The sequence below is a fragment of the Oncorhynchus mykiss genome, chromosome 22 (assembly GCF_057628025.1).
Source record: "Oncorhynchus mykiss isolate SJ-2025 chromosome 22, ASM5762802v1, whole genome shotgun sequence".
NCBI lineage: Eukaryota > Metazoa > Chordata > Actinopteri > Salmoniformes > Salmonidae > Oncorhynchus > Oncorhynchus mykiss.
In genome coordinates this window covers 17,352,458-17,378,784 of record NC_143043.1, presented here as the reverse complement: position 1 = coordinate 17,378,784, position 26,327 = coordinate 17,352,458, and the positions used below count along the sequence as shown (strand labels likewise).

General features: G+C 41.9%; 1 protein-coding gene across 4 annotated transcripts; it reads right to left on the bottom strand.

Annotated features, from left to right (window-relative positions):
• Window positions 1–4: 4 nt before the first annotated feature.
• LOC110501461 (serine/threonine-protein kinase tousled-like 1-B) lies at window positions 5–26,106 on the bottom strand. 4 transcript variants are annotated; one of them, XM_036958826.2, is made up of 22 exons: window positions 25,625–26,106; window positions 10,858–10,979; window positions 8,957–9,028; window positions 7,450–7,488; window positions 7,094–7,169; window positions 6,964–7,007; window positions 6,590–6,685; window positions 6,286–6,372; window positions 6,115–6,207; window positions 5,713–5,823; window positions 5,435–5,571; window positions 5,006–5,194; window positions 4,826–4,892; window positions 4,363–4,460; window positions 3,977–4,058; window positions 3,792–3,883; window positions 3,430–3,519; window positions 3,175–3,344; window positions 2,940–3,075; window positions 2,719–2,830; window positions 2,525–2,632; window positions 5–1,031 (listed from the first exon to the last, which is right to left on the bottom strand). In XM_036958826.2, exons 2-22 carry the CDS (start codon window positions 10,972–10,974, stop codon window positions 861–863), a joined length of 2,187 nt encoding a protein of 728 aa, XP_036814721.1. In that variant the 5' UTR covers window positions 10,975–10,979; window positions 25,625–26,106; the 3' UTR covers window positions 5–860. The 4 variants fall into 4 exon arrangements, with proteins under 4 accessions (XP_036814721.1, XP_036814719.1, XP_036814720.1 ...); XM_036958824.2 differs by having other exon boundaries at window positions 6,590–6,793; window positions 25,625–26,098; XM_036958825.2 differs by having other exon boundaries at window positions 6,590–6,793; window positions 25,629–25,975.
• Between the last annotated feature and the right edge of the window lie 221 nt (window positions 26,107–26,327).

Sequence of the window (26,327 nt, the reverse complement as noted above, 5' to 3'; positions counted from 1 at the left end):
GCTGTGTGATTTCCTGGTATTTAGTATCATAGTCATCATTTATTCTTTTTATAGAACTGTACAATTGTACCCAAAGTGGATCATACAGCCCTTTAAAAAGTAACATCAAAAGCAGCAAAATGAATGACAAATGTACAAGGGAAATAGTTAAACCATGGTACAGCTGCAATTCCAAATCTGAAAATCTTCTGTACAGCAAATATACATTTACTCTTGAAGGAATTATTTAAAGTCATCCTGCATATTATTCTGTACATTGCCATTTGTCTACATTTGGTTATTTTGTGCATTCAACATTAGTATGCTGCCTGGGCCTAAATGACAATACCACTTGTATGCTAAAATTACATTCTCATAGCTAATTGTACAACTCATTAAAACCTAAAACTTTTGCTGAAAACAAAAAACAAACAGCCAAATTGATGGTGAAAAGGGAAACTCTTCGCAGCTAAAGCATTTGCACCCTTGCAAGAGGATGTTAACGATTCTAAAACGGCAGGCTGCCAGTTATCCCTAAGGTCCTATAAGGCTTCCACCAGCAAAACAAACTCAAGTGTCCAGTCACATTTCTTCAAGTTACTTTGTCTGTAGCAGTGCTCTATTCAACCTTTACAAGGTCATTCACTTATGTTCTTTAAACATCCTTTCATTAGTCTTTAGAAAACACCCATTTGAAACTCAGCACAGTCCAGGCGAAGGCCAAACTCCACATCATTCAGTTTGCAGTGTCTATGGCCAACGGACCCCTCTTGTCCTCCCGTACACCACTAGTTGGCATGTAGCTCCGCTACCCCACACACGGGGGGTGGTCTGCAGGCTGGGGTAGCCAGGCAGTAATTCAGTCAGTCCAGGACCAGCCCTCAGTACGAAATGATGCTGGAGGCGGCAGGTCCTGAGCTACCAGCACCCATCTGCAAGTTCCCTGAAGAGTTGGACCTCCTCATGTGAGGAAGCAGGTAGGAATCCCTTCCCAGCTGGTGAACATCAAACCGGTCCTCCTTCCTGTATGCCAGGCAGCGCCTTATAAAGGCCTTGGGGAATAAAAGGCGACATCATTTAAAACACGGGCACTGAGAACTAGAGGTCGACCGATTAATCGCAATTTCAAGTTTTCATAAATTGGTATTTTTGGGTACCGATTTTTTATATATTTTTTTATACCTTTATCTAACTAGGCAAGTCAGTTTAGAACACATTCTTATTTTCAATGACGGCCTTTCACCTTGTCAGCTCGGGGGATTCTATCTGGCAACCTCACAGTTAACTAGTCCAACGCAATAACGACCTGCCTCTCTCGTTGCACTCCACAAGGAGACTGACTACCTGTTACACGAATGCAGTAAAGCCAAGGTAAGTTGCTAGCTAGCATTAAACTTATCTTATAAAAACTAGCGATTATGATTGTTTAACTACACATGGTTGATGATATTACTAGATATTATCTAGCGTGTCCTGCGTTGCATATAATCTGACTAAGCATACAAGTATCTGACTGAGCGGTGGTAGGCAGAAGCAGGCGCGTAAACATTCATTCAAACAGCACTTTCATGCGTTTTGCCAGCAGCTCTTCGTTGTGGGTCAAGCATTGCGCTGTTGATGACTTCAAGCCTATCAACTCCCGAGATGAAGCTGGTGTAACCGAAGTGAAATGGCTAGCTAGTTAGCGCGCTCTAATAGCGTTTCAAACGTCACTCGCTCTGAGCCTGTGGTTGTTTCCTTTGCTCTGCATGGGTAACACTGCTTCGATGGTGGCGGTTGTCGTTGTGTTGCTGGTTCGAGCCCAGGTAGGGGCGAGGAGAGGGACGGAAGCTATACTGTTACACTGGCAATACTAAAGTGCCTATAAGAACATCCAATAGTCAAAGGTTAATGAAATACAAATGGTATAGAGGGAAATAGTCCTATTATAACTATAACCTAAAACTTCTTACCTGGGAATATTGAAGACTCATGTTAAAAGGAACCACCAGCTTTCATATGTTCTCATGTTCTGAGCAAGGAACTGAAATGTTAGCTTTCTTACATAGTACATATTGCACTTTTACTTTCTTCTCCAACACTTTGTTTTTGCATTATTTAAACCAAATTGAACTTGTTTCATTATTTACTTGAGGCTAAATTGATTTTATTGATGTATTATATTAAGTTAAAATAAGTGTTCATTCAGTATTGATGTAATTGTTATAAATAAAATGTTAAATCGCTATCGGCTTTTTTGGTCCTCCAATAATCGGTATCGGCGTTAAATTCATAAATCGGTCAACCTCTACTGAGAACCAATAAAAATGATTAAACAGAGCAATATGTTGAGTATGCTGGTGATCATAACTGCTATGGCTGGACAGAAATGCATCTCAAAAGGGGCTTGTGATGTCTGTACCTTACTATGAACACTAGAGGTCTCGACAAAAGCAACGCCAAATACAGGAATTGATCATAAAACAATGCAAAACTATTATAAAGACGATGAAGAAGTGACAATTGCAGTCAGATGGTAATATTCAGACCACAAATGATCCCTCACCTTTGCTTCATTACTGGCAACAGGCTTGACAGGAAACTGAACTTCGGTTGCATTAAGTATTGTGTTCTCCTGCAGGATATCCTGCTGAGACTGATTGTGGCCGAACGGCTGAAAGAGAAATAAGGCTCAGCGTCAACTTATTTACGAGACACTCATTTTGGTAAATCAATAAAACCAGTTCTTTAAAAACGTACTTTTCTTCCATACAAACACTGGAAAAAGATTACACCCACAGACCACACGTCCACCTTGTTGGAAATCTTTGGAGGTTCTTTGCCAACAACAAAACACTCCGGAGGCAAGTACCTTTGAGAAAACAAAAACTAAATGATATCTGCCCAAATGTCAAGCATCATATCACCCAAATCATGTGCTCGTCCCATGACACAGCTGTGTATGCGGTGGCACTTCCTACCAGTAAGTCCCTGCTCCTTGTGATGTCAGGTCCATGCCATCTGCACCGTAGCTGTCGTCGTCCATGATTTTGGACAAACCGAAGTCTGTGATTTTGATTTCCCCACACGCTGTGCCATCAACAAGCAGGATGTTACCTTGAAATCGGAACAGAACAAATTAGTACATAGCATCAGAAATAATTGGAGCCCTCCCAGTATGGGATATCATTCCAGTGTGTGCAAGCGTTTGTTCACCCGGCTTGAGGTCATAGTGAATGATGGGGGGCTTGATTTCGTTCAGGTATCGGAGCGCATTCACAATCTGCATGACGATGGAGCGGGCCTCCTTCTCCGACATCAGCTTGTGCTGCTTCAAGTAGAAGTCCAGGTCATTGCCTTCACAGTATTCCAAAACTGTGCAAAACCTTTGGGGGCATCATAAAATGAGCAATGTGTAAACGGCAGTGACGAGATATATATATATTAGTCAGTACAATAAGGTTAACCTACGTGTCTGTGTCCAGTGAGAAGTAGTCATACAGCCTGACGATTCTGGGGTGGTCCAGCTGCTTGTGTATTCTGTACTCCCGACAGGCGTGTCTGCAACAAGGTGAGCAGTGTTACCATGGGCAACCAACTGAATGACACCAGGCAGTAGGAGCACAGCGGGGTGGAGGTATGACTGAATAACCCAGATATTAAGCGGATGGAGTAGAACAATAAGCTTAAAGCCAGTGCATAAGTAAATACATTTTTTACATCTTTTTTTAAACTGTCCATTGTTACTGTGATTCATAAAACTGACTCGATTCTGCCACACAGTGTTGAAGAATAAGAACAGAAAAATGCCAATGTTTTAATGTGGAACATACTTGTGATAATTCTCCTTTTTCTCCTCTCGCCAGTTCTTGTTCAGCTGATGAATTTTCACAGCAGCATAGCGTTGCTCAATCAAGTCAAACGCCTATAACAGAAAGGTTCTGGACTGGTCCACTCAAACAAAGACTTGTAAGATGCAAACTGACAACATGAACACACAGGTCAAATATAAACTCACCTTGTAAACTTCACTAAAGCCTCCTCTTCCCAGAAGATGTAACAGCAGATATCTCTCATTCAAAGTCGGATGGTCTTTGAATCTAAAAAAAAAAAACACACAAGGTCAGAATCTCATTAGGAATTAACACGATGGTAGGACTTTCACCAACTCAAAAACAACTAATGCCGAGAAAAAGGAACCTTGTTACTGAAATGCTAGTCGGGGGGGGGGGGGGGGGGGACAGGCTCATTTTACATCGAGTGGCTGAATGGAAAACACGGACATTGAAAATGACTTGTGACAAGCACCATGACTGCCTCTCCAGTGTCTAACTGAACAATCTCTGTCAGCAGGAGCCCCTGTGTGTACTCTCTGACGTCAGAGATGCCAGTGATCAGACTCACTGTGAACTGTCCTCGTTATTTATTCTCTTAAGTTCCCGAATGTGAAGGTTCCGCACTCTCTCCAGACGCTCCAGCTCCACCTGGATTTCTGCTTCTTCCTATAAATGATTCACACACAAACATACAGAGGAACATCAGAGGACTCACTACAAGGAGAGGGGAGCTCATCAAAACTCGGCTGACTAGCCTTGTATTAAATATTAACGGTTGACTTGGTAGCAAGTCTGTCTCTAGGGCAAACCCTCTTGATGCTTATTCACAGGGGAAACAATTGAATTAACTATAGGTTGAGGGGAAATTTTCAGGGAAAATGTCCACAGAATCTAAGCAGAGTGGTGTAGTGGTTCTACATCAGTGAACAGTGTCAGGATGTCTAATCACGATTGAATCGACTTGAACAATGCGACAACAAACAAAAAAGCTCAGCTCGTGTTGCCTAGATCTGCCAGGTTGGCACACTGACCTTTTTGAGATGCCCGAGTCGTAGTTTGTAGATCTCTTCCTGCTCGTGATACTCAGCTAGAGTCAACCTTTGGAATGAAACAACAAAAGAGAAATGAAAGCAACAGGATCAAGCATATTTGTTCATAGATAGAGCGTCTTGGTGTGCTTAGCCAAAGGTAGGGAGGACAAGGGCACTTACAGCTGAGGTAGGCTGGGCTTCAGAAAGGGATCATTCTCCGCCCCGTTCACTGCCTTGGTTTTGCGTTGCTTTGGCTCAGAGTTTGTGGTTGGTGCTTGGGAGTTGCTGGACGATGGGGGTTTCCTTTTGGCTAGGAGTTTTCTCTGCTTCTCGATATCCTCCCTCTGTTGGTTTATCCACTCTTGCTGTCTGCAGATAAAGATGTTATATGCAATCAATACCATTTCTGCCAAGCCTGCATTTTTCCCTGGATAAGCCTTTGGAATAAGAGGAAAATGACACTCCAGTACAAATTCTACAAACATTTCTTCGATACCTGAACAGACTGAACTTATTTGAAAGAGAGACGTGTAGCTCGATAAATTTCTCAACTGTGATATGGTTAAGTTGACTTGAGACAACTTTGACACGGAGACCAAGATACTCAACTTGACTAGGTTTTGGAAGGCAAAGCCATCGGTCCACTGCTCTGTGAAAGAGGCTCCATGTCGCACAGTGGTAAAATGGCCTAACCGTAGTCTGTCCTGCATACTCTTTTCCCGGCACGCCTGCTTCTCCTGGGTGCTCTAGGCAACACAAACAATGACAGACGTCACTGACTGAGTACTCATACCACTGCACTCATACAGACTTGTCACAATGTAAAAACATTTTTTTTTTTTAAATGCTAGCCTCAGACATTCCGCCTTGAAACGAAAGGGAAGTACCTTTTCTATGAGCAACTTCTTGCTCATGGTGATGCATTTATTTAAGCGTTCTTTGTACTTTTCAAGTAATTTCTGTTGTTCGTCTATCTGTCTCCTGAGATCGCAGTTCGCCTATGGAGAAGAAACAAATCAGGTTCATCATATTACAACCCTAGTAAAACCAAAGCCCTCTACACACTCCTACCGTAGAAGAACGTTGCAGCTAACTTCCCAAGCATGTCAGCCTAGCATTGAATAACATTTCTTGTACGCACTTTAAGTCTACATGCAGCACAGCGAGCCTTTTTAATTGATCCGTGTGTTCAGTGGTGTCACAGTAATACATCACTGATACTTCAACTCAATGAGGGAGTTAGGAATGTTTTGCTGATGTGTTCTGCCCATTAGCCATATTTCCCTTACTCTAAGCAAATCATCAATTCTGCCTTCTTTTTTCTCAAGGTCCAGGTTCTTGTTCATCTCCAGGGCAGCCAACTTGAGCCCCGTCAGGTCAGTCTGCAATTAAAAACAAATGAACAATGAGTTTAGAATTTAGTCGCAACACACAATCACTATAGCGGTGGTCATTCTCACCTGCACACATTTGATTGCCAACTGCTTTGGATGCATCACATGTTCCCCAAAAGACAGACTCGTAGGCGATGAGCTGTTTTGCCTAATCTGAAACCCAAGGGACAACAATTGTTAGCGTATCTAAATGGTACTGTCAATTTCTTCTAAACATTGACTGTGTTTAAAAAAAACATTTGACATGTTTTTTTTTTTTTTAATTTTAAAAATGGGCCATTCTGGCTTGGACAAGGCTACTATGCTTTCTACATACGTTTATAAAGCCAACAAGCGATAAAGCAATTGAAGTGGATATGGGGTTACTTACACTGGAACCCTGCACAGAGTGGGAATGTGAGTTCTGAGGTGAGCGGATCACAGAGGGGAGACCTCTCACAGGACTGGACCCGTTCCCTCCATGGAACTGGAGAGAGAGACCACCAGTGTGAGTGACATCATTGCCCGCCACTTGGCAACAACATTGGCACAGAAAGCCTCCTTTATGTCCGGTTTTGTTCATTTCAGAGCTGGCCTGAGTGTGAAATGGATCACATCACAGCTTCATTGATATTCTCTAAAAACAGAAAACCTCTCTGCTGAACATCAGATGTGGTGCTCCACGACACAGGGACTTAGCCCGGGTCACTCACGATAAGAGTATCATTTAAATTTTCAACCCCCATCCCAAAAAGAATAACTTACATCAAAATAATCACTAATTTTGGGTCCTCGCACAATAGACTTCCCTGTGAGAGAGAAAATACAATTAGCATTGACTTTCAGACATCGATGATTGTATCTGGAGCAACAGAAACAGCTTGAGGGAAGTTACCTTGGCTGTTCTCCGACTGGGTGTCGGGTTTCCTCTTTCTTCCTCTGGACGATTCAGAGTGTTTCTTTTCAGGAGTCTGTAAAGGACAAACTGTTTTACCAAAGACCACTATCTGGTCGGTTGTACAAGTACAGTCATTTTGATTCCTTGAAATGTCCAGATTAGGATTTAAAATGTCTGTTTGAAAAACAAAAGCATAGTGAATACACCGTAGCAGCAACACATCAATCCCAAGTCTACAGCCTGCTAAGGATTCCTGAATGTAGGTGAACTGACCGACCAATGCTGCCTGCCGCCCAGTAGCTGAAAAGGGATGGGGAACATAGCCTAGTATTCCAAATACAATGAGCACCTACCAAGTATGCAGGAGAGCTCCCCCTTTTCACGTCTGAGCTCTGCAAACAGAAAGAAATGGCAGGAGGGGTACAGAGAATGAGTTCAACGTAAAAACCAAAATGCATAATTAATCGAGCTCATTATTAGCCTGTTCTGAAAAGAGATCAATTGTAATGGAAAGCTTTAATGAGGTAGTTGTGCGAGAACTTCCAGTGGGGAGAGGATGCTTATTTATGACCGATGTAGCCCCCCGTTGGCAGTTTTGGGCCACAGGCTGAGGAAAAGCTACTACAGCAGGTAACTAAACTGTAGCACAGACTAACTAGCCTTTTGTAATGTCTGATTCAAATCAGTTTATGAGCAAAACATAAGAAAACAAGGTAAATCGCCCAACAAAGCAAGGAATCAGCTAAAATCAACCATTTTCATTGAATCAACGACCTCTAAGATAGGTCCAGAAATAATCCTCATCCTCTAAATTCTTTTAAAAATAAATAAAAGCAAGCATTACAATGGTTAAACTGCAAAAACACTAACCAAATCAAAGTCTAACATGAGGAGCCCATTTCAACAGGGCACAGGAATCCTTGTGATATTTTTACAAAAGATTTACAGGCCCCAAAACCAGGACAGAGCCTTGTACAGGGAATCTGCTGACAGGCGGTGGTCTGACAGTTTCACCAGTGCATCATTAGGGAGGGTGTGACGTATGGGGGCCGGGGGGCATCTGTTTATGTGATATCTGTGCAGATTCATCATGTCTGTGGCAGAAAAGGCCAGAGAGGTTTTATTCTGCCTCCTCCTCGATCATGCTCGCACACAGGCCTCCATCAGTGACTTATTACGCCACCCGATGAACTAGACGGGAGGGGAGCAGACAATCACCCGCAGTCAGGTTGCTAATATACGTGCAGACTCCACATTGCAGAGGTTCAGGCTTCTTAGGTTAACCCTACAGTCAGCGATGTTGGGAGTCCTCCACCCCACACAAGACTTGCGACACTGCAGCCCCTCCAAATTAGAGGCCATTTGTGTTTTTCCTTCATTAGCGAGCTGTGCTGCCAAAACACAGGAGAACAGAGTGGAGGGAGGCTCAGCATGCAGGATGATGATGATGCCCGTGATCAGGCTGCCCTGGCAGAGTCTGGCACAAACTGTGTTTGTCCAGAGATGTGAGAGCGCGTGGCATTATGCGTCACAAGAACACAGTTTAATTACAGCAAGATTCCGCACATTTTTGTTCTCTCTAGCGCCATCTTCGGTTGCGTCTGACTTTCTCACCAGCGCCAAGGAGGATAACAGGGCCCAGCTCCTCTCCGTGTGATCTCGCTGCTCACATCAACCAGCCCACTTCCAATCAAAACATAGGTCTGAGCCAAACAAGATGGAATGTCAAAGACTAAAGAAACAAATCCAGAAAAGATGTGGACACCAGTTATACTGCCTGACAGCCTGTTCAAAACAAAATGCACATTCACATCCATTTTTCACAAAAAAACTTTAAGAACATCATGTTAATAAACATACCTCTGACTCCTTGTCACTGGAGGACCCCAGGCTTCCAAAACTTTGATTTGAACATTCATTGTTTGTCAAGGCCTGAAATCAAAACAGAAGTTCATTAGAATATTCTATGGAAGAGCGTGCTCTTTACGGATGAACGGCGATTTCAACTGTACAACTGTACCGGGCAGACGGCAGACAGTGTGAGTGAGTGATTTACAGATGTCAACGTTGTGAACAGAGTGCCCCATGGTGGCAGTGGGGTTATGGTATGGTCAGGCATAAGCTACGGACAACGAACACAATTTCATTTAAAAAGCAATGGCAATTTCAATGCACAAACATACAGGGATGAGATCCTGAGGCCCGTTGTCGTGCCATTCATCCGCTGCCATCACCAGACGCATGCTCACCCATTCATCCGCTGCCATCACCAGACGCACGCTCACTCATTCATCCGCTGCCATCACCAGACGCATGCTCACTCATTCATCCGCTGCCATCACCAGACGCACGCTCACCCATTCATCCGCTGCCATCACCAGACGCACGCTCACCCATTCATCCGCTGCCATCACCAGATGCATGCTCACTCATTCATCCGCTGCCATCACCAGACGCACGCTCACCCATTCATCCGCTGCCATCACCAGACGCACGCTCACTCATTCATCCGCTGCCATCACCAGACGCATGCTCACCCATTCATCCGCTGCCACCACCAGACGCATGCTCACTCATTCATCCGCTGCCATCACCAGACGCACGCTCACCCATTCATCCGCTGCCATCACCAGACGCACGCTCACCCATTCATCCGCTGCCATCACCAGACGCATGCTCACCCATTCATCCGCTGCCATCACCAGACGCATGCTCACTCATTCATCCGCTGCCATCACCAGACGCATGCTCACTCATTCATCCGCTGCCATCACCAGACGCACGCTCACCCATTCATCCGCTGCCATCACCAGACGCATGCTCACCCATTCATCCGCTGCCATCACCAGACGCATGCTCACTCATTCATCCGCTGCCATCACCAGACGCACGCTCACCCATTCATCCGCTGCCATCACCAGACGCACGCTCACCCATTCATCCGCTGCCATCACCAGACGCATGCTCACTCATTCATCCGCTGCCATCACCAGACGCACGCTCACTCATTCATCCGCTGCCATCACCAGACGCACGCTCACTCATTCATCCGCTGCCATCACCAGACGCACGCTCACTCATTCATCCGCTGCCATCACATGACGCACGCTCACTCATTTATCCGCTGCCATCACATGACGCACGCTCACTCATTCATCCGCTGCCATCACCAGACGCACGCTCACTCATTTATCCGCTGCCATCACATGACGCACGCTCACTCATTCATCCGCTGCCATCACCAGACGCACGCTCACTCATTTATCCGCTGCCATCACATGACGCACGCTCACTCATTCATCCGCTGCCATCACCAGACGCACGCTCACTCATTCATCCGCTGCCATCACCAGACGCACGCTCACTCATTCATCCGCTGCCATCACATGACGCACGCTCACTCATTTATCCGCTGCCATCACATGACGCACGCTCACTCATTCATCCGCTGCCATCACCAGACGCACGCTCACTCATTCGCTGCCATCACCAGACGCACGCTCACTCATTCATCCGCTGCCATCACCAGACGCACGCTCACTCATTCATCCGCTGCCATCACCAGACGCACGCTCACTCATTCATCCGCTGCCATCACCAGACGCACGCTCACTCATTCATCCGCTGCCATCACCAGACGCACGCTCACTCATTCATCCGCTGCCATCACCAGACGCACGCTCACTCATTCATCCGCTGCCATCACCAGACGCACGCTCACTCATTCATCCGCTGCCATCACATGACGCACGCTCACTCACTTTGGTTCCCCCGCTGGTGCTGCCAGTGCTGCCCCCAGTGCTGCCACTGACCCCACCCATGAATCGAGCCTCCAGCAGCTCTTGTCTCCGGGGGTCCAGGCTGTGCAGCTCCTCCATGGTGCCTGGAAGAGAGGAGCAATACCTCAGAACCTGCACACTATCATGTAAACCACTTATTCCCTACTCGTGTTGCATGGTATACCGAACTGTCTGTACTTCTGTGATAAAAATTAGAGTAACGTTTTTTGTTTGGTACTTCTGTCAAGTGTCTCACGTGATTGAGAGAATCAAGTCAGCGCATCCCCTTTATAGGGTGAAGAGCAAAGATCCTGCTCCACTTATTCATTTGCTAGAGCTACCTGAGCTGCTCCCCACTCATGTAGAGGTTGAAACTGTTCATTACAGTTCGCAAAACAACGTCCAAAACAGGCTAGAACACTTCTACAATGAAGATGATACCGGTAGCTTCCAGCTTTAAATTGTAGGCCAACTTACCCTGCTAGCTTCCAGCTGAATTAATTCACTACTCTAGTAGTTCGTCATATGCAAACCATAATGCTAAATATGCTGATTTCAAAGCTGACTGTCATCAAAAACAAAATTAATTTACTTAGTCTCGCTTGCCAAGCTGAACTCTGCCTGTGAATGACTTCATTACCTTCTTAGAGACAGTGCACACTTCTAGAATAGAAGAGGTTGCTTCTTTTATGCAAATGTTGTTGATCAGTACAATAAAATAATGTTCTCCTAGCAGTTGCCAATTAAATAAGTCCTAAATGGAAGGTATTGTTTGTCATCTGTAGCCCTATGAAATCAGCTAACAAGCTCAATAACTCAACGCATGCACACACTCCTATTGAATCATATGCATTCACCTGTATTGTGATTAGACCTACAACTGGAGATTTACCATTTAAATAAATGATAACCATGTTTTGTAGTTAGACTGGTAAAAACAAAGTCAAATTGATTGTATTATTTTTTCATTAACACATACATGGCTACGTACAAATGTTCAAATGGAATGATTTTAAACTCAAGATGGCAAACGATTGAACAGAGCCGTAGCTGAGTTTCTGTCCGGATCAAGTGCCATTCTGTGACTTTGGCTGGTACTCCTTTTTTGTTGTGGTGGTATCGCGCATCGTGATACTAAACCTGGCATCAAAGTAAAAATTCTGGTATCGTGATTAACTCATCCAACGCTGCAGAAGAGATCTGACTGCATCATGATCCCCCCCATTCCAGACATCATTACAGCTTCAACCAAGTTGTCTCCCAGCCGCCACCACTCCCACCTCTGAACCAGGTCAGTTCAGATTCATAGCTGTACAACAAGACTCAGAGGAACATGGCACCTCTCCATGACATGAGTGATATATGCCCTGAGAAAGGGCTTAGTCCTGACACAATCTGTAGCCGAGTTCAGTCTGCAGTCGAACACCAGATAATGGGACTTAACAAAATAAATAAAAAGATAGGTATCCATTATACTAGGAGTTACAGGGTAGGTACTGTTTGGAGTAGAGGTCGACCGAAGATTTTTCAACGCCGATACCGATTATTGGAGGACCAAAAAAGCAGATAGCGATTAAAATTGTATTTATAATAATGACAATTACAACAATACTGAATGAACACTTATTTTAACTTAATATAATACATCAATAAAATCTATTTAGCCTCAAGTAAATAATGAAACATGTTCAATTTGGTTTAATGCAAAAACAAAGTGTTGGAGAAGAAAGTAAAAGTGCAATATGTGCCATGTAAGAAAGCTAAAGTTTCAGTTCCTTGCTCAGAACATGAGAACATATGAAAGCTGGTGGTTCCTTTTAACATGAGTCTTCAATATTCCCAGGTAAGAAGTTTTAGGTTGTAGTTATTATAGGAATATTTCCCTCTATACCATTTGTATTTCATTAACCTTTGACTATTGGATGTTCTTATAGGCACTTTAGTATTGCCAGTGTAACAGTATAGCTTCCGTCCCTCTCCTCGCTTCTCCCTGGGCTCGAACCAGCAACACAACGACAATTAGCGCGCGCTAACTAGCTAGCCATTTCACTTCGGTTACAAAAGCCTCATCTCGGGAGTTGATAGGCTTGAAGTCATAAACAGCGCAATGCTTGGCGCACAACGAAGAGCTGCTGGCAAAACGCATGAAAGTGCTGTATAAATGAATGTTTACGCGCCTGCTTCTGCCTACCACCGCTCATTCAGATACTTAGATACTTGTATGCTCAGTCAGATTATATGCAACGCAGGTCACGGTAGATAATATATAGTAATATCAACAACCATGTGTAGTTAACTAGTGATTATGATTGATTGTTTTTTATAAGATAAGTTTAATGCTAGCTAGCAACTTACCATGGCTTACTGCATTCGCGTAACAGGCGAAACAGTCTCCTTGTGGAGTTCAACGAGAGAGAGGCAGGCCGTTATTGCGTTGGACAAGTTAACAGTAAGGTTGCAAAATTGAATCCCCCGAGCTGACAAGGTGAAAATCTGACGTTCTGCCCCTGAACGAGGCAGTTCACCCACCGTTCCTAGGCCGTCGTTGAAAATAAGAATGTTCTTAAGTGACGTGCCTAGTTAAATAAAGGTATATAAAAATATATATAAAAAATAATAATCGGCGCCCAAAAATACCGATTTCTGATTGTTATTGAAACGGACACCCTGCAACTGGACATTTTACGACTCCTGTTTCCATGAATCGTGGACGACGACAGTAAAATCGCCAAGCGGGGTCAAAAATGTGCTACACCAAAGAGTACCTAACCTGTAACTCCCAGTATAATGGACACAATTATATATTTTTAGTTAAATCACGTTACAGTCTGTAAGCGAGGCTAAATTCTATCTTCATGCAGCCTAGTCAGTATACTTGTGTCTATCCACTGTATTCCTTCATACAAAAGGAAAACCAGACTGCCCGTCTTGTATTTTTTTCCCCCATGACAAAAATGAGAACCTACTGAAAAATACACCATTATCTGAAAACGACTTAATTTGTTGAGTTTAGTATATTTGCTCTGAAGCTCTGGCCAGAAAAACTGAGATCAGGTATACAGCCAATTTAACAAGGCAAGTCAACTTCTGCCTGGCACAAAGTCTTAACTGCAAGGTAATAATGCGATTGACTTAGAACCCTGAAGGCCTTCAGAATAAGCCTGATAATCAGAGTATCCCCCAGGACTAATTATCTAAGGCGGCAGAGATAATCTGTTAAAACAAGGCATTACCACAGAGCTATCCATTTAGCTCAAACTAAAATAAGGGAGTGACAAAGCAAAACTAATGAGGATTGTTCCCTCGTCACACACAAAAGAACAGCTGAAAGCAATTTCTGAAACGTTTAATAGGCTAAATGTCTGGTTACTACACATCTGAACAGAGGAGACATTTCCTACATTTATACTCCTCAAGATAACATTATATTAACACTGAAATATTTGACATGGCATAATCCTGGTACATGCCCCACAACATTCTGCCTGATGAGTGTTAGAGGCAAACCAAACATGGCGCTCTATAGCTATATGGGTCTCCCTAGTTGCGCAGAGGCCTAAGGAACTGCATATCAGTGCTAGAGGCATCACTACAAACACCCTGGCTCGAATCCAGGCTGTATCACAACCGGCCGTGATTGGGAGTCCCATAGGGCGGCGCAAAATTGGCCCAGCTTTGTCCAGGTCTGGCTGTCAGTGTAAATAAGAATTTGTTCTAAACCAACTTGCCTAGTTAAATAAAAGTTACATTTAGTGGAGTTGATAATAGCCTAGACCAGTGGTTCACAAACGTAATCCACTCAGGCCTCCCATCATTGGGGAACATTCTGCAGTTAAAGCTAATTTCTTGCAATTCTACACATTGACAGGTCTTATGTGATGTGGGACTTAAACATTCCAACAAAATCAATGGGCTACAAAACCTAGTAAAAAAAAATGTTAGCTGACATGGGCTTGTTGATCTGGACATTACTGACAAGTTATAAATACAGTTGAAGTCGGAAGTTAACATACACTTGTGTTGGAGCCATTAAAACTCGTTTTTCAACCACTCCACAAATTTCTTGTTAACAAACTATAGTTTCAGTAAGTCTGTTAGGACATCTACTTCGTGCATGACAAGTCATTTTTCCAACAATTGTTGTTTAGACATATTTCACTATCATAATTCCAGTGTGTCAGAAGTTTATATACACTAAGTTGACTGTTCCTTTAAACAGCTTGGAAAATTCCAGAAAATGATGTCATGGCATTAGAAGCTTCTGACTGACTCAAATGATGCACTGAGTTAGGCTAATTGACCTCATTGCTTGACATCATGGGAAAAAAAATCAAAAGAAATCAGCCAAGACCTCAGAAAAGAAATTGTAGACCTCCACAAGTCTGGTTCATTGTTGGGATCAATTTCCAAACGCCTGAAGGTACAACGTTCATCTGTACAAACAATAGTGCGCAGGTACAAGCACCATGGGACCATACCGCTCAGGAAGGAGACACATTGTCTCCTAGAGATTAACGTACTTTGGTGCGAAGTGCAAATCAATCCCAGAATAACAGCAAACGACCCTGTGAAGATGCTGGAGAAAACTGGTACAAAAGTATCTATGTCCACAGTAAAACAAGTCCTATATTGACATGACCTGAAAGGCTGCTCTACAAGGAAGAAGCCACTGCACCAAAACCGCCATAAAAAAGCCAGACTATGGGTTGCAACTGCACATGGGGACAAAGATCGTACTTTTTGGAGAAATGTCCTCTGGTCTGATGAAATAAAAATAGAACTGTTTGGCCATAATGACCATCATTATGTTTGGAGGAAAAAGGGAGAGGTTTGCAAGCCGAAGAACACCATCCCAACCGTGAAGCACTGGGGTGGCAGCATCATGTGGGGGTGCTTGCTGCAGGAGGGACTGGTACACTTCACAAAATAGATGGCATCATGAGGCAGGAAAATTGTGTGGACATATTGAAGCAACATCTCAAGACATCAGTCAGGAAGTTAAAGCTTGGTCGCAAATGGGTATTTCAAATGGACAATGACCCCAAGTATACTTCCAAAGTTGTGCAAAAATGGCTTAAGGACAACAAAGTCAAGGTATTGTAGTGGCCATCACAAAGCCCTAACCTCAATCCTATAAAAAATGTGTGGACAGAACTGAAAAAGTGTGTGCGAGCAAGGAGGCCTACAAACCTGACTCATTTACACCAGCTCTGTCAGGACGATTGGGCCAAAATTCACCCAACTTAATGTGGGAAGCTTGTGGAAGGCTACCTGAAACATTTGACCCAAGATAAACAATTTAAAGGCAATGCTACCAAATACTAATTGAGTGCATGTAAACTTCTGACCCACTGGGAATGTGATGAAAGAAATCAAAGCTGAAATAAAATCACTCAACTATTTTTCTGACATTTCACATTCTTAAAATAAAGTGGTGAGCCTAACTGACCAAAGACAGTGAATTTTTACTAGGATTAAATGTCAGGAATTGTGAAAAACTGAGTTTAAATGTATTTGGCTAAGGTGTATGTAAACTTCCGAATTCAACTGTAGCTCTAAGGTCTACAATGACTGACATGACAAAAGGAAAACTGCTGATACCCTACCCAATTTCAAAAGTTACACCTTATGCATTCTACTATTAACACTCAAGAATAAGTTGAAAGCCTCAGAGTACCAACAACAAAAAACACAACAAAAAATGGCCTAGGCAATATCTTCATTATGTCACATGTAAGCAGCACACAGTATTAGGCCTACAGCCGCAAAAACAGGATTTCAACTACTAGGCTGGATCCTATACAGTCCAATCCTCTTCTCAATCTCCCTCAAACCTGAGGGCCTCTGGGAGACAGTTCAGCTAAGGGAATTCTGCAAGCTACAGCCTCAGAGCAGACTCCGTGGGGGTCTACTTTACTGACATGGCCTTGCTCTAATATGCTCTCTATTTTGCATCTACAAACGGCTATGAGGTCTCATAAGATCTGTTCAGTCAGTGCATCATGTCTGCCGCACCACTTCCACTGTCAAGAGTCAGACCATAGATAATGCCAGTGTGACACTGATTTTCAATAAACATCATTGAATCCAGACAATAGAATGGAATTCAAAAAATGTATTTAACTTATTAGAACATTCATTTGCCCAAGTTAATCATAAGACATGAACAAAATATATCAGTGGTTGTATTTTCCCTGCAACTTTCTGAAAATGCCCTTGGTGTGCGCGGTGCACGCACGTCTACACTTTGTGTAGCCATTAGCGATAATGCTAATGATAACAATCTTCTGGTAGAGATGAAAAGGCTTTCCCGAAGGCTACTTTGCAGTACTGCCTACCAGCCAGAATGATGTCAGGATTATTTTCATCAATCCAGTGGCAACTCCGCAATCACATGAGTTACAGAAAAGTCACTAAGCCAACGATGTCTCTTGATGGTGCGCACCTGCATTAAAGGGCAACTAGACCCAAAACATTACATTTTTAACTCCCCCCCCCCCCCAGACGTTAAGAGGTTTCCTGATGTGATGTAAGCATTGTTGTGGACTAAGAAAAGCAACCAAATGTGATGTTCTATTAACAAAGTGAGATTTTTGCCAGCAAAAACCTGAACTGGGAAAATCAAACCTGGGAAAACTAAACAGAATTTTGGAAAAAACTGAATCAGGCAAAAAAAGATTTTAGGGCACTACAAAGAGGTCGCCCGATTATGATTTTTCAATGCCGATACAGATTGGAGGACCCAAAAAAAGCTGATACAGATTAAATCGGCCGATTATTTAAAAAAAAAATTGTAATAATGACAATTACAACAATACTGAATGAACACTTATTTGAACTTAATATAATACATCAATAAAATCAATTTAGCCTCAAGTAAATAATGAAACATGTTCAATTTGGTTTAAATAATGCAAAAACAAAGTTTTGGAGAAGAAAGTAAAAGTGCAATATGTGCTATGTAAGAAAGCAAACGTTTAAGTTCCTTGCTCAGAACATATGAAAGCTGGTGGTTCCTTTTAACACGAGTCTTCAATATTCCCAGGTAAGAGGTTTTAGGTTGTAGTTATTATAGGAATATTTCCCTCTATACCATTTGTATTTCATTAACCTTTGACTATTGGATGTTCTTATAGGCACTTTAGTATGGCCAGTGTAACAGTATAGCTTCCGTCCCTCTCCTCGCCCCTACCTGGGCTCGAACGAGGAACACATCGACAAAAGCCCCCCTCGAAGCAGTGTTACCCATGCAGAGCAAGGGGAACAACTACTCAAAGTCTCAGAGCGAGTGACGTTTGAAACACCATTAGTGGGCACCCCTCTAACTAGCTAGACATTTCACATCGGTTACACCAGCCTAATCTCGGGAGTTGATAGGCTTGAAGTCATAAACAGCGCAGTGCTTAAAGCACAGTGAAGAGCTGCTGGCAAAACGCACTAAAGTGCTGTTTGAATGAATGCTTACGAGCCTGCTGTTGCCTACCACCGCTCAGTAAGACTGCTCTATGAAATCATAGACTTAGTAACATAATAACACACAGAAATACGTGAATTTGGACATTAATATGGTCGAATCCGGAAACTATCATTTCGAAAACAACACGTTTATTATTATCGCATATATCCTGACTGCGTGCAATGAACCCAAGAGAAGGGACACAATTTCACCTGGTTAATATTGCCTGCTAACCTGGATTTCTTTAAATATGCAGGTTTAAAAATATGTACTTCTGTGTATTGAGGTTTAGGTACACATTGGAGCAACGATACGCACCGCATCGATTATATGCTACGCAGGACACGCTAGATAAACTAGTAATATCATCAACCATGTGTAGTTAACTAGTGACTATGATTGATTGTTTTTTATAAGATAAGTTTAATGCTAGCTAGCAACTTACCGTGGCTTCTTACTGCATTCGCGTAACAGGTAGGCTTCTCGTGGAGTGCAATGAGAGGCAGGTGGTTAGAGCGTTGGACTAGTTAACTGTAAGGTTGCAAGATCCCTGAGCAGACAAGGTAAAAATCTGTCTGTCTGCCCCTGGGCAGTTAACCCACCATTCCTAGGCCGTCATTGAAAATAAGAAAGTGTTCTTAAAACTGACATGCCAAGATAAGTGTAAAAATTACATTATAATTTTTGTATTTATTTTATTATTAATTATTATTATTATTTTTTTAATCGGCCAAATCCATGTCCAAAAATACAGATTTCTGATTGTTATGAAAATTTGAAATCGGCCCTAATTAATCGGCCAGTCAGATTAATCCGCTGACCTCTAATACAGAGGCAATGTTTGTCAAAAGTGAGTCTACATTTCACTTTCAAAAGGGTGCTCGGGTACTGCCATAAATGTTCTGATTTCAACTCAACTATCCAGTAAAGTTGAAGACCCAGTGGAGGAAACGCCTAAATAAAAGCCAATGCCCTGTCTTTCCTGTGTCCAGTACCAGAACATTACAAGCCACTCTACTCTGGCCAGTACGACCCATGATGGTTTCCCACCAGCCCGTGGTTTACAGCACCCACAGACAAGACAACAGTTCCTCCACCTTGTCTAACATGAGCTTGGAGAACAATGCAGGCCTGTCTCCAAGACAATTCCCACAAGCGCAGTGGGCCGAAGGGACCTGGGGCTGGCTGTTTTACTTGGCTTTCACAAAGAACACCAAAGTATCAGAGCTGGAACAGAGAACAAACATGTATATCAAATTATTCTCTGGCAGTTCCCTCTTAAAATCAACACCCTTACATCAACCTAGCAATTTGCCTACAACATAGGTTTGTTCTGAAAAAACGTATGCAAGAGCTAGACTGCCTAAAATTAGACCAGATATCACACATTAGTGCTACAGTCTTCATTCGTTCCCTGTATCGGCATCACATAATCCACAAGAACAATGACTACCCATCGTTCAAATCTACTGTCCTGCAAAACAAATTCTAATTTCATGAGAAAAAGACCACTCCAGCTCATTTTACCAAAATGTCCACAGCAAAAAAAATAAGAAGCTTGCCAGCCACCTTCTTATTGCAATGGGATAGCCTAATCAGCAAGATCAAGAGAAAAAGAGAAACTATACGAACAAAAATATTAACGCAACAATGAAAGATTTTACTGAGTTACAGTTCATAAGGAAATCAGTCAATTTAAATGAATTCATTAGGCCCTAATCTATGGATTTCACATGACTGTGCAGGGGTGCAGCCATGGCTGGGCCTGGGTCCACCCACTAGGGAGCCAAGGACCAGCCGGTCAGAGTTTTTCCTTACAAAGGGCTACTTTTGTTCAGTGTATTAACCATACTAAGGCATAAAATAGGCCAATTAAAAAATAATAACTAATCTATAGCCTAGTTCAAAGCCCATTTAGGCTACTATTCTATGATGTCAACTAGGGATTCAAATTTCTATCAATTTTGCTTTTGTCTAACTAACTGGTCAACAAATTGTTACTGGTTGGATTTTTTTATTTTTATGTTTATTTTATTGTGTGACCAACAGAAAATACTATCAGAGACCTACATATAATGAGATATTATGTTTCCGCCCTAACAATGCGAGTCGTCCCAAGGCAGGAAGGCAGTCGACAAGCATAGGCCCAAAATAAGCACATAGAAACTAATTGAGCATATTTGACAGATTTTGGCAAGAGTGAAACCTCTTGCTTTGCCTCTTCCTCTCTGATACTACAGATGCATACAAGGACTGGACATTTTTTATTAAGAGCTTAGTGGATACATGCAACAATAGCAAGCTTATCGTCTTACAGTTCAAAAGGCTGTAGCCTGTTATTGAACACGCAACTCCTATAATGAAGCAGCTAATAAAACACAATTTTCAAACATTTGCCAAAATGTGATTTGCGGAAAACACAGCTCTAAACCTAATGCGAGCAGTTGTGACAGATTAAAATCTCCTTTAGAAATGTAGAAAGAGGGGGAATCTAATAGCAACAACTATGATGGGTTGCTAATATGACTAGGATTGTGCTTCTGGACAACGAAAGAAAATTAATATGAAAACCAATAGAACAGGAGAGAAATGCTGATTAATGGCATGAGGAAGTCTTTATAAAATAATTGCATCCACGTTTCTACAGATGGATTTTCGCAAGGCAAGACATGCCTCATTATTTGAAGTAAAACATGCAGGTTTTACTGCCTCAAGCTCACATTGCAAAGCAGTGGGTGACTCGCTGATAGTCAACAGTAGGCAGGCTACAGCCTATACATCTGAATGGCAAATGGGAGGCACGCTTAAATTACGAGTTGAGAAATAAAAATAGCGCCTTTTAAATCATGGCCACCAAAGTTTAATACGTGATTGCATTTAGAATGGTTATTTGTTGCCCAACGACTGGACTTATAAAAGTAGGTTTCACTCCAGTAGCCTACAGACTTGAGCCACTCTTCCACGGTCTGACAGGTGGTAGGCTTTTCCACTCCTCAAACTAAGCTCTGTATGCGTGTGATAAAAAAGATGCATGATGACATAACGAAAATACACACGAGCCAATTTAATACAACACAATTATGCTAATTACCCTATAGACCAATAAGCATGACTAGTCAAATGTATTTTTGGCAGCTAACCGATTAACATCCCTAATGTCAACTAGCCTACTGTAGATTAGCTTGCTGTTCATCTGCATAATCTGGTGGGTGCTGCAACACCAGATGGAGGTAGTCTAACTGGCAGGGAATGCAAAACAGGCAAAAGAAAGAAAAAAAGAGACAACACCCTGGAGACACAAAGGATCAGGTACCACAGCAGATTGTGGCACCCAAGATGGATGCCACTTTAGCTCATTTGTGGAGTAGAGGTGAAATAAAATGTGGTGCTCTGGGGTCCTAGGGAACCTATGTTCAAACCCAGGATGACGCAGTGCAACACAATGCTATGCATTTCCAGTTAGAAACATGCATTTGATTTTATATAAATTGTACGTAACAGCTGCCCAAGTGGAAATTGCATTATGTAGACTATGGTATTTAGCATTTTTCAGTGATAATGTAATCATGAGCAGCAGTTATGCAAGGCAACAACATCATTCATCAAGTGAAAAAGTTGAAAGAACATCAAATGGAAAACCAGCCATGATTTACCACATTCAACCTAATGAAAACAAGCGAGTGTGGCGCGAGGAAACCTCTCCCTCAGTTACCTTGGTGTCCACATCACTAAGGACCGATCATGTTCTAAACACACCAACAGTCGTGAAGAGGGCACAACAATGCCTGTTCCCCCTCAGGAGGCTGAAAAGATGTGGCATGAGACCTCAGATCCTGGGAAAAAAGTTATACAGCTGCACCAGAGAGCAACCTGACTGACGCCACACAAACACATTCCTTCACACACACGCTGCTGCTACTCTGTTTATTATCTAGTCACTGTTCCCCTACATACAGACTAACCCTAACCCATGAACATCTCTGGTATATAGCCTCATTTGTTTGTTATTATTATTTTTACTTTTAGGTTATTTAGCAAATTGTTCTTACTTAAATATATATTTACTCTATATTGTTGCTTAAGGGCTCATAAGCATTTCACAGTAAGGTCTATCTGTTGTATTTGGCAAATGTGACAAAGATCATTTGATTTGAGTGTAAAGCGAGTGAGTAACTTTAAAAAAAATGTTTTACCTTTATTTAACTAGGCAAGTCAGTTAAGAACAAATTCTTACTTTCAATGACTGCCTAGGAACAGTGGGTTAACTGCCTTGTTCAGGGGCAGAATGACATTTTTACCTTGTCAGCTCTGGGATTTGTGATGTAGAGTGCTGTAATTTTATAGCTTGCCAGTAGATATTTCAGTACATCATGAAGTAACATGAGAAATGTCATGTAACAGAGTAAATAATACTCAACTTAATAATGCTCACTGCCAAATATCAGTTTCCACTTCAGATTGCTGAATGGATTTTAGGATTGAAATGAAGCAGACAGGTGCTATAGAACACTTTTTAAACAGTTCTGAACCATTGGGGACCCATTGAATATGCAGATTTGTCAGGAAATTAGCTTTAAATTAACAGCCATCTCTCTCTCAGCTCCATGACAAAATGTGCAGAATTGCAGGAAAATAGCCCCCCCCTAGGAAAAAAAACATTGGAGAAACACTGCCATATAAAATGTCTTCCGGGTTACAATAATTTGACAACCCTATCACCTTGTCCAGAATATAGTCTGTTGCCCTAGACTGACTAGAGCAGGGATACCCAAACTCGGTCATGCCCCCCCGGGTGTGCATGTTTTGGTTTTATCCCTAGCACTACACAGAAGGTTCAAATAATACAAGCTTGATGAGTTGGTTATTCGAGTCAGCTGCGTAGTGCTAGGGGAAAAACAAAACATGCATCCACATAAAAACAATATATATGCATTTTCCCACCTGAGAAGTTTTCCCATCAAATTGACCTGTTGCAGATGAAAGGCTGTTCATGAAGACCAAGTGCACATTAAAATAACTGAGGTTAAATTCCTACGTACTGAATAAAGAATACAAGTTATTAAATGGGTTTCCATTACATTTTCAACTCTACTGTTCAAAATTTGCGTTACGTGGCTAATGTAACCACTCTGGTCTTGGCACGTGCACACTAGCCAACAGAGATTGCAGATACAGTGCGGTTAGGCTGGCTTACAGGAAATAAAAATCTCCCTCTTTTGTCCATGGTTATTTGTCAAATGCCGGCCAAGAATCAATCATGTCTCCAGAACCCCGGATATTTATTAGAAAGCACAATCAATCACCACGTGCACTTTCACCTTGTGAAGTTCATATACCTTATTATATCTGTAGCCTAACAAACTACATGGTTTCCCCGAGTCGTAGTCGAGAACCACACCATATTGTTGCACGACTTCAAATGTACTTCTACATGGTTATTATATCAATATGTGCACAAAAAGGCTTAAATCATTTTACCGACAAAAACGTTGCACCTTGTCTAGCGTATTTTGTTTTGTCAACATTTCGGAAGTCTATTCACCTTTCTTTATACAACATGTACTTTACTAACATAAATGTTGGACCTGGTTATAGTTATAATTTGTACATCGCAAATTGACAGCAAGAATCCCAAACAGATGTAGTATGACAAAAACAGAATAATTCCAAACCTTGATAACATTGGGATATTATTGAATATGCCTCTATTTATGCATGGATCAGATTTCCTCAATTAAAATTAGTTTGAAATAATTTTGAGTGACTTTACAGTCATGTCCAAGATTGTATTTCTACAAAAAAGTAATTTTGCTCAGAAAATGTAAATATTTTAGGAATGTGACCATCACAATGTCTAGAAATCTGTGCATCACTGCTGAAACATAACATTTGCTTTAAATATGTACTGTTACCTGGTACAAACAAAGATGGGTGGGTATAATGTGTTAAGTTCTAACAGGAATCTGTTAGCAAAACTTGGTAAAGTAACAAGGAAACCAACAAACGCATACAAAGTAGCATGATCAATTCACCTAGTTAACTAGCCACCGAATAGGCATCAACTCAGCACGTAGCTTATTCTTAATGTTTGTCCATAGGGTACCAGAGTGAGGAGATACATTTTTCGGAATAAACGTGGTGAGTGAAAAACGTCATTAAACAGCCCACTCCCTACCTGGTATCTTATTCTGCTGCTTTACAACCTTGTATGCGTTGTTTGTTGGCAACCTTGTTATTTACGACGTTTTTGGAACAGATTCCTGTTGGAACGTTCCAGAAATTATACCCACTCAAAGATCACAAAAATAACAAGGCATGCAAAGACCATCACAAAGACTTGAGTTGTCATGTAGGACATTTAAGGCTGATTACTTGTCTAAAGTAATACACTGCCCCATGAAACTATTGCCACCGTCCTGTCCACACAAACCATTGAATGTGCAGCCTGTACTCTCATTAGCACATGGATACTTGAGTCACTTATACAGTTGTCAATGAGTGCAAAACAATTGATTGCAAACACCAGTTTCTGAATCTAATATGATCCATTGCACAGTAGGTTATCACGACAGGTGTACTTAGCTGGTTACTGCAATATAAAAATATGCCATCTCAACTTCATGAAATAAAAATATATATATAAAAAATACAATTATAAAGGCGAGGGTCGCCAGACACCATTGCATCATTATCGATAAGGAGTAAACCATTCTAGTTAACTACTGTATACATGTACATATATATATTCATGTTGTCCACAGAAACCCATAAATCTCGCAAAACTGAATCCATGGGTCCAATCCATGTCACGTCCCTGTTTTAAAATCACACATCTTAGCTTGTTGGCTGGCAAATGCAACATTTAACAATAGATACAGGTAATAGTTAACGTTGTCTTTGTAGCCGGTATAGACAGTTAGTAGTAGCTAGCTAACGTTTACTGGATAGCAAATTCTGTATCGGAAACTTGCTAGCCAGTAAGGCAAGTAGCTAGCACGCTCGCTACTCCACTTCAGCATGTCAATAATTGAACTTATATTGCGAGCAAAATACCAGTAGTTTAAAGTACTGTGCTTAACATTGACCATTTAGCTAGATGGCCTCATATATTTGCAGTCAGACACCACCAGCTACTACTGTAGTGGCTAGCTAACGTTAGCAGGCTGCTGCCCATCATGGCTTCGGTGTAACTCAAGACGCAATTAATTCCAAGACGATTCTTAGCACGTACCACGAAACGACTCACAAAACATTTAACAAATACTTTTCCGTAAAATATTATTTTTACAGTACCTGCCTTGGCCTTCACCACTGCCGTGATATGTTGCTGAGAAAGCAACCCCGGTGTTGTCGGGGACGTGGAGAGCTAGGACCAAGATGGCGTCCCCTCCAAACTTCCAATGTTACTTTGGACACTCATCAAGCTACTTTTTGAAACGACAAAGCAAACAAACACCGCTGTCAGTGACAGTACAATCTCGTGATTTTTGAAACCTTGCAATGTTTAGACACAAGCCCAACTGCACCGGTAACCTCACAAAATGTTGGAATTTAACATTTTGGACATAACCTCCTCACACCTCTGCAGTGCGTCTGGAAGTGCCCTGTGCTGTTGTACCTTACTTCAAGCGTCACGCATCGTGTGCAAACATTATCGCGAGGTTCATGCACCCAGGAAAAATGCCACTGGTGAAAAGCCATCAAAAATATGCTTGAAAGAGAACATCGTAACTGACATACAGTGTGGCCAGTGGCCAGTTCAGTAATGAGTCAGTAATGAGAATTCAGAATCAAGCTATAGTAAGTCATTATTATGAGATAGCAAGTCATATTTATGAGATAACAAGTCATTATTGTGAGATAATAAGTGATAATTATGAGATAGCAAGTCATTATTGTGAGATAGCAATAGCAAGTCATATTTATGAGATAGTTAGTCATTATGGGATTGTAAGTCAATTATGAAATAGTAAGTCATTATAGTGCGATAGTAAGT